The 8,788-nt window shown below is 45.2% G+C and overlaps 1 protein-coding gene across 1 annotated transcript in view; it reads left to right on the top strand.

Annotated features, from left to right (window-relative positions):
* Positions 1 to 8,383, top strand: part of ATP12A (ATPase H+/K+ transporting non-gastric alpha2 subunit) — a 31,938-nt gene extending 23,555 nt beyond the window's left edge. Inside the window, exons 15-23 of the mRNA XM_019652303.1 lie at positions 3,017 to 3,167; positions 3,990 to 4,158; positions 4,251 to 4,405; positions 5,666 to 5,789; positions 5,915 to 6,060; positions 6,463 to 6,596; positions 6,756 to 6,857; positions 7,256 to 7,347; positions 7,431 to 8,383. Of these exons, the coding sequence (XP_019507848.1) occupies positions 3,017 to 3,167; positions 3,990 to 4,158; positions 4,251 to 4,405; positions 5,666 to 5,789; positions 5,915 to 6,060; positions 6,463 to 6,596; positions 6,756 to 6,857; positions 7,256 to 7,347; positions 7,431 to 7,459 (1,102 nt within the window). The 3' untranslated portion in view covers positions 7,460 to 8,383. The remainder of the gene's footprint in view (positions 1 to 3,016; positions 3,168 to 3,989; positions 4,159 to 4,250; positions 4,406 to 5,665; positions 5,790 to 5,914; positions 6,061 to 6,462; positions 6,597 to 6,755; positions 6,858 to 7,255; positions 7,348 to 7,430) is intronic.
* The last annotated feature ends 405 nt before the right edge of the window (positions 8,384 to 8,788 follow it).

Raw genomic sequence — 8,788 nt, 5'->3', positions numbered from 1 at the left:
TGCTGAATTCTGTTTGCTAATATTTTGTTGAGGATTTTTGCATCTATGTTCATCAGAGATATCGGCCTGTAGTTTTCCTTTTTTGTACTGTCTTTGTCTGGTTTTGGAATCAGGGTGATGGTGGCTTCATAGAAAGAGTTTGGGAGCCTTCCCTCCTTCTGTATTTTTTGAAATAGTTTGAGAAGAATAGGGATAATTCTTTTTTGAATGTTTGGTAAAATTCACTTGTGAAGCCATCTGATCCAGAGCTTTTGTTTGTTGGGAGCTTATTGATTACTGATTCAATTTCCTTGGTGGTAATCAGTCTATTCAGATTTTCTGTTTCTTCTTGAGTTAGCTTTGGAAGGTTGTGTGCTTCTAGGAAATTATCCATTTCTTCCAGATTGTCAAATTTGTTGGCATATAATTGCTCATAGTAATTTCCTAAGGTATTTTTGTATTTCTGTGGAGTCTGTTGTTACTTTGCCTTTTTCATTTTTGATTTTACTGATTTGAGCCCTCTCTCTTTTTTTCTTTTTTTATGAGTCTAGCTAGTGTTTTGTCAATTTTGTTTAACTTCTCAAAAAACCAGCTCTTGGTTTTGTTGATCTTTTGTATTGTTTTTCTGGTCTCTATTTCATTTATTTCCGCTCTGGTCTTTATTATCTCCTTCGCTGTGCTGCCTTTGGGCCTATTTAGCTGTTCTTTTTCCAGTTCCTTGAGGTGTAAGGATAACCTCTTGATTTGAAATTTTCCTTGCTTTTTTAGGTAGGACTGCTTTCACTGCGTCCCAGAGATTTTGGGTTGTGGTGTTTTCATTTTTGTTTGTCTCAAGGTAGCTTTTGATTTCCTCCTTGATTTCATTTTTTACCCACTCGCTATTTAGTAGCATGTTATTCATCCTCCATGCATTTGTGAGATTTTCGGATTTCTTCCTATAATTGATTTCTAGTTTCATAGCATTGTGGTCGGAGAAGACGCTTGATATGATTTCAATCTTCTTACATTTATTGAGACTGGTTTTGTGGCCTAACATGTGGTCTATTTTGGAAAATGTCCCATGTGCACTTGAGAAGAATGTATATTCCATAGTTTTGGGATGAAATGCTCTGAAAATATCAATTAAATCCAGCTGGTCTAAAGTGTCATTTAAGGCCACTGTTTCCATGTTGATTTTCTGTCTGGAGAATCTGTCCATTGGTGAGAGCAGGGCATTGAAGTCTCCTCCTATAATAGTGTTACTGTTGATCTCTGCCTTTATGTCTGTCAAAATCTGTTTGATATATTTAGGGGCTCCTATGTTAGGTGCATAGATGTTTACTAGGGTTATGTCCCCTTGTTTGATTGATCCCTTTATTATTATGAAGTGCCCTTCTTTGTCCTTTATTATGTTCTTCAGTTTAAAGTCCATTTTATCTGATATAAGTATCGCTACTCCAGCTTTTTTCTCAGTTCCATTTGCATGAAATATTTTACTCCACCCCTTTACTTTCAGCCTGTTTGTGTCTTTTGATCTGAGGTGAGTCTCTTGTATACAGCATATGCAAAGGTCTTGCTTTCTTATCCACTCAGTCAGAGTTCACACTCTTGAATGAGCTCCTAACCAACTAAGCCACTCGTCCGGCCACTTTGAGGAGCTTTCCATCTAGATAGAGGGGCAGAAAAATCAAAACTGATTGTGATGTGATGAGTCTAATGAAGGAAACACACAGGAAACAGAGGAACTGGCAGTAGGAGGAGAGTTAGCTGGACTGCTGATAATTTAAATGATCAAAGACCCTGGGGTGTCAGTGTGAAAATAAATGTCATTGTGGCTTTATTATACTTTCATGCATAATGGGGAATCAGGGAAAGACCAGTGAACTTCTTCTAGTTTACCCGAGCATTTATGCCTTTTAAGAATACAGAGCTGTCAGGTAATAGATTATCCCCAGGGCAACAAGTTACCAATTTTCACACAAGTTACTACACTGTACAGGAGAGCAGGTGGATACTTCTGTGAATGTTTTCAGTTATCCACTTTTTTAACTTGGCTTCATGATCATATGATAACATTTTTGTAGCTGTAGGAAGAACAGAACCACCCTTTCCTTATCTTACTTTTATATATTTTTTTTTACCAGAACTTAGGAAGACCTGTGGTTTGGGTCAAGTGCTAGAATTCCAATATTTAGCACCAGCAGGAGAAAACAGACCGAAAAAAGCTCAAAACTTAAAAAATATAAAGAAAAGGCCCATGGTGTTTTGCACTTGGGAGTGTTTAGGCTGAGATTTGAAGGTTGAAATGTGGAGTGTTAGCCAAGGGAAGGCAAGGCAGCAAGACCTGTGAAGGCGTTAGGGCCGTGGAAGGTGAGCGGGTTCAGACTGAGCAGTCCAATAGGCTGGAGGTGGGGGAGGCCCAACAGCATGGGCTGCTCCTGGCTTTGCAAACCAAGTTAGGGATTTGGGGGTCTACTGTAAGCACCGTGGACCACCTCTGAAGAGTTTTAGCAGATCTGAATAATCAATAGTTTCTAGAACCTTATTTCATAGCAGACAGTAGTGTTCCTCATGGAAAAATCTCAAGAAACTTTTCTCCCTACATAGCTTATTGCATAGTAGACACTCTATAAATCTAAAGTAAACAATAACCAGGAACTGTTATCCATGTTTTGGCATAAGCTGAATTTTAAGACCCAAAACATAAACAGGTGGATTTTTAGGGCTTTGTTCTAACCCCCCTTTTACTTGGTAAGTAAAACATTGCCCAAGAAGTACCACTTCTCACCCATTCCTGTCAGGAAAAAGCCCTTTGGCTTACTCCTGTTGTTTGTTGTGTGATAACAGGAAATGGCCTTTTTTAGCCTCAGTTTACTGTCTTGAAATGGACAGTGTCCCCAGTAGTACTCATAACCCGTCATCCCACTAGAGTATTGGGTGTCTGGGACATTGGGTTCCCAGTGAAGTCAAACAGGCTTCAGCCCACTTCTTTCCCAGAATAGTGTTCCAGCCCAAGACCTGACCTTTGGCCTCAAACGATTCCTTCTGGCTCTTCTAGGGACGCTAAAGCCGTGGTGGTAACGGGCATGGAGCTAAAGGACATGAACGTGGAACAGCTGGATGAGGTCTTAACCAGCTACCCAGAAATTGTCTTTGCCCGGACGTCCCCCCAGCAGAAGCTGCTCATTGTAGAGGGCTGTCAGAGACAGGTGAGTGGGCAGCAGCGCCCAGGGAACCTCCCAGTTCTTCACTGTCCCACGGGGAAACGCAGGGCGGAGATTTGGCTCCCAGATCAAGACTGTGGTGCTTTTTCAACCTCTCGGGACAGCTCCTTGCCCATCCTTCCTTGTTATCTGACATCTCCACTTCTTGGGGGCTGACCCTTTGCCCTCCTGTGACCCCCATCCCCATGCAGCTCCATACTCCCAAAGGGTTTTCTGACAGTGAAATGTAAGAAAAAAACACAAAAATATAAAGACATGAGATATAAAATATGCAGTTATCCATCACTATCTGATGTGGATTCATTCCAGGACCCCAGCCTCTCCCCACCCCAATACCAAAATCCGCAATGTTCAAGTCTCTTATATAAAATGGAGTAGTATTTGCATATAACCTACATTTGCATAGAGGATACAGCAAGGTGTGCCCACACATCACTTCATTTGCATGGAGTCAGCATTGTGCTCAGCACGTGGCAAATTCAAATTTCACTTTTTGGAACTTTCTGGGTTTGTTTGGGGTTTTTTTCTGAATATTTTTGATATGCAGTTCATTGAATCTGTGGATGGGAAACCTGTGGATATGAAAGGCCAATGGTATCCCTGGCGCCAGCCACACACACTGGTTTTAGTTATTCGAATACATCTTGTTTTGAGTTCATTGTTCTTTATCTTTTCCCCCAAACCCAAAATGGACCCTACTCTATCCAGTCATCCTCACATCCTCAAGACGAAAGGGAGACGGTGTTCTTGCCCAACCTGTGACCTAGTAGTCCTGCTCACTCCCTTTTTCTCACTGTGTCCCCACAGGATGCAGTCGTCGCTGTGACAGGGGACGGAGTGAATGACTCTCCAGCTCTAAAAAAGGCGGATATTGGGATTGCCATGGGGATAGCGGGGTCAGATGCTGCCAAAAATGCAGCCGACATGGTCTTGCTGGATGACAACTTTGCATCCATAGTCACAGGGGTAGAGGAAGGTGTGTGGTCTTCCCCCAAATGGTCTTCCTGAGAACTGGGGTCACCTGGGGGACCAAAAGCCAGTCCTATAAGGAGAAACATCTTTGCCTAGGTCGCCTGATCTTTGACAACCTCAAGAAGACCATCGCATACACTCTGACCAAGAACATTGCTGAGCTGTGCCCCTTCCTGATCTACATCATCGTTGGGGTACCCCTGCCCATTGGCACCATCACAATCCTGTTCATCGACTTGGGCACAGACATCGTAAGTAGCACTAAAGGGAACAGGGTCCGACAAGTGCCCCAGGTGATAGAAACATCAGAGTCATTTCCTTCAAGGGCAAGGAGTTGGACTAAATCAATGCTTCTAAACTTCAACATGATGGGGCCTGACGTTCTGCATTTCTAATGAGCTCTTACATGATGCCAAGTCCACTGGTCCACCAACCACACTTTAAAGCAAAGAATTAGAGAGATCTGTCAAAGGTGAGGAAATGAAAAGTAGTTCAAAACATTAGTTCTTCACCCTTCCCCCAAAATACACCATTGATCAGGTTCAGCTCACATGTCTCCCTTCTCTTTTGAGAGAATGCAGAGGTCACCAAGATAGTCCCTTAGTGCTGCTGGGGGCTCAGTGGCTAAAGTGGTAACCCACAGCCACCCCTTTTACTTATAAAAAGATCTGTGATCTGGAAGTCCCCTGCATCAACATAGTAAGAAGCTGCAGTTATAAAGCCTCACATTGACCTACAAATGACGTCACCCAAACCCTCCCCTCTGCTCCTTGCACCCATGTCAGAAAGCTTTGCGACAGTTTTCACACTGCCCTGGCTTACACAGGCAAAAGGGGGAAAGGAAACAGGGAGCAGCCTGAACTCAGTTAGGAGCACGGCAAACTGCCGCCTTGCCCCTCTCTTGCCTCACACAACATCCAGGTCATGTCTGTGCTACAGGAAGACTGGAGGTGGCTTTACCTTACAGGAGAAGTGAGATCCCCAAAGTTTACAGTCAGATCATTTCCAGGCCCTTTAAATTTGCTCATTTTTCTCCACTGCATGGTTCTTCCAGTGTGGTCCAGGCATCACCTGGGAATTTGTTAGAAATGCAGAATTTCTGGCCCCAGGTGAATCAGAAAGTCTGGAGGGGGAAGGGGTCACGATCTATCTTAACAGGCCCTCCAGGTTGGAGGACCTGAGAGAGAACCACTGATCCAGCAGCATGCCCAAAGGCAGAGGGGTTTTTAGGAGAAATCCGCCCCAGATGTAAAGTGACTTATAACTCAGGTCATTGTGTAGAACGGCCAGCATGTGATGATGAAAAGCAGGTTGATTTTTTAAGCCAATTGTTCTTAAATTCTATGTAGGCAACACAGCCTGCTTGCCTGCACCCTTGATAGACCTGATCCATACCATACCACCACCATCCACGGCCCCACCCCCACCCAAGACCCCTGACTGCACCTGCTGTCATCCTGTGGGTGCAGCACAGTGTTTCAAGGGTGGGCTTCATGGCCCCTCCCCGCCAGGTTCCCTCCATTGCCTTGGCTTATGAGAAAGCTGAAAGTGACATCATGAACAGGAAGCCTCGTCACAAGAAGCGGGACCGGCTGGTGAACAAGCCACTTGCCCTCTACTCTTACCTGCACATCGGTAAGATGAGGGTGCCTCCCGCTTGTCAGTCAGAAACTGGGTTTTCCCTTGTGGGGTGGGGGGGTTGGGCAGGAGAAGGAACAGGACAATGAGGACAGAGCTGTGCTGACCTCCTATTCTCCTAGGCCTCATGCAGTCCCTGGGAGCTTTCCTTGTGTACTTCACTGTGTATGCACAGCAGGGCTTCAGACCCAGCACTCTCATAAACCTCCGGGTGGAATGGGAGCAGGACTCTGTGAACGACCTGGAAGACAGCTACGGACAAGAATGGGTAAGGAGGGGCTCCGCCTTTAACGCCCTCCTGTCACTGCCCTGCCCGGACTGATGCGAATTTGTTTCCCTAGATGGCCTTAATGACACAGAGAAGGTGAAAAGTTATCTCAGTCAACAGTGCTAGTGGGCCCCTGGGTGACATTGGTTTGGCCTAAAGGTCACCTTTTTAGGGAGGAGTAACCAGCCCAACAATGCCCACAGTTGAGCGAAATCAATTAATTAGCATCTTTTCCTACTCACCTGGTAAAGAAGAAAGACAATGTTTCTTTCTAAACAAAAGGTGGTGAATCTGTAAATCTCAGGGAGGTGGGGAAAGAGTAGAGCTTCTCAGAACTGCATGGAAATCTCCCTGCAGTTATCCCCTGTAGGGTCTCATTGTCTCCTCTCTGTCCACTGACAGACACGTTACCAGAGGAAATACCTAGAATGGATGGGCTACACGGCTTTCTTTGTGGGTATCATGGTCCAGCAAATAGCAGATCTGATCATCAGGAAAACCCGGAGGAATTCCATCTTCCAGCAGGGTCTCTTTAGGTACTGCCCACATCCAACCTCATGGGTCTATCTGGGCCTCCACTGCCCCAGTGATGAGGGCCCCGCCTGTACCACTCGAGGCACCGACTCCACTGGGCGCTGGGTGTGTGGTCCTGGGCCATGGGAACCAGGATCTTTATGCTTTCATGTTTCTTGCAGAAATAAAGTCATCTGGGTGGGGATTGCCTCGCAAATTATCATCGCCCTCATCCTCTCCTATGGCCTCGGAAGTGTCACAGCCCTGAATTTCACCATGCTCCGGTGAGTTCCTTCAAAAGTGGGGAGGAAAGGGCCAGCCTTACTTGGAGCTGTCACAGCCTAAATAAACATTAGGTCTTTCAGAAGAGACAAAACCGAGTTGGTTCTCTGTTAGTTGGAGGCTTCGACCTGCTAGTTTTCCCAGAAGAGGAAATGGGTTTTCCACACCTCACCATCCCACCTCTACCCTCATCCAACAGGTCACCTCAAATCAGATGTTGCTTCTTGTGATCAGTCTATGTTAAATACGGAGCTTTCCAGCTTTATGTTGTGTCACCCAGTGTACCTGTTGTTCTTTCCAGAGAGGCAGGGAAATGAAAGGGGCCGGGGGGCTCAACCCCTTGGCGGGGTCTGGGCCCTCCCTTGGATGCACTTGGGCTCACCTTCTCCTCTGCTTTCAGGCCTCAGTACTGGTTTGTGGCAGTGCCACACGCCATTTTCATCTGGGTGTATGATGAGATACGGAAACTCTTCATCAGACTCTACCCTGGAAGTAAGTGTAGGGTGATCTTTGAGACCCTGCTTAGCCACTTCGACAAGCTGCCCATTTCTAATTTACTTTTTCTACCTCCGCAGGCTGGTGGGATAAGAACATGTATTATTAAGACCACCTCACTCCCCACGCCTCCCACCTGTACACTGGGGACGTTCCGCTCCATCTTGTGGGCCGCTCACCTGGACGTCACTGTATTAGGTGTCATCAGAATGCACATGGGTGAAGGCGGATGACCATGTGAAAGACATTCCAGGATGTTTTGTACTTTAAAGCAGAGATGTGACTGTGTATATATAATTTTCATCTCTATAGCCATCTCCTTATTTTAAAAGATGTGAATTTCAAGATAATAGTGTAGGGAAGAGTGACGTGTTTATATGTATATAAAGCTCACTCATGTGAAATAGTCTTGGGTAATCTAGACACCTGCTGGGGTCTCCCTGCTCTGTAAGCCTTGGATAGGATTGCTCAGACCTCGATCCCACCCAGTTAAAAGTCCAACAACCTCCCAAAGATTTCTGTGACTTCCCAGAGAACTTATATTTTCAGTTACTTTGCTCAAAAAAGGTTGGTTCAGCTGACAGTTTGCAAGAGATGAAAGTGACACCACAGCAACATGGACCTCAGTTTTGACTCTGAGATGTCCTTCTTAAAGGTCTTCAGCTCCCTGGCTGTACCCCCTCAACCATCGTTTTTGTCCTCCCCTTCCTAGGAGGACTCCCTCCCTCTCACACTCTTTTCCTCCCCGACCACCAACTCCTCCAAAACAGAGGTCAAAGCCCATCTTGCGTGTCCTGCTCCAGATAGTCCCCTGACCCAAAAGGGTTTTCATTTCCCAGGATGCAACCTCAGTAGAGAACTGTTATGGTTTAAAGCAGCAATGTTTATTTCTTGTCAAACAATCACAAATCACTCATTTTACATCCATCATGTTTCTTGCCTTGGTTTAGGTTGGTTCATGTGTGACACATGCATCCATGTTGACAGCCCCAGAGAGGCATCGTTTTTAAGTAAAAGGTGTTTTATAAAACCAGGTCTCATTGTGGTGTTCTAATTAATTTAAGGTTTTCTACAGTGTAAAGTGTAGGTCACACACACACACACAGATGAGATGTGATTTCAATTTTTCTGTTTCCTTTAGTCATTTTACTTTCCTATGGAAGGTCTGAAAATAGATGATTTTCCTTCTGAACTCTTCCCTCACCAGCATCCCGCCCTGTACACCGCAGGGTCTCTGATGGGACCACATTTCTAAGTCAGGATTTCTAAGTGAGGATACAGCTTTCATCAGCAGCATCCTAGGGACACTAGTGTTCACAGCCTTTCCATCAACAGCACAGACTGACTGGACTGAGCCTGAAAATTACATCTGGTTAACCATTTTCCATTCAGTGGCTCTTCCCTATTAGTATCTGAACAGGAAAAGGGAGACTTAGAG

Source organism: Hipposideros armiger, unplaced genomic scaffold (assembly GCF_001890085.2).
Source record: "Hipposideros armiger isolate ML-2016 unplaced genomic scaffold, ASM189008v1 scaffold_178, whole genome shotgun sequence".
NCBI lineage: Eukaryota > Metazoa > Chordata > Mammalia > Chiroptera > Hipposideridae > Hipposideros > Hipposideros armiger.
Note: the sequence above shows the minus strand (reverse complement) of the source record. Positions and strands in the feature narration are given on the sequence as shown.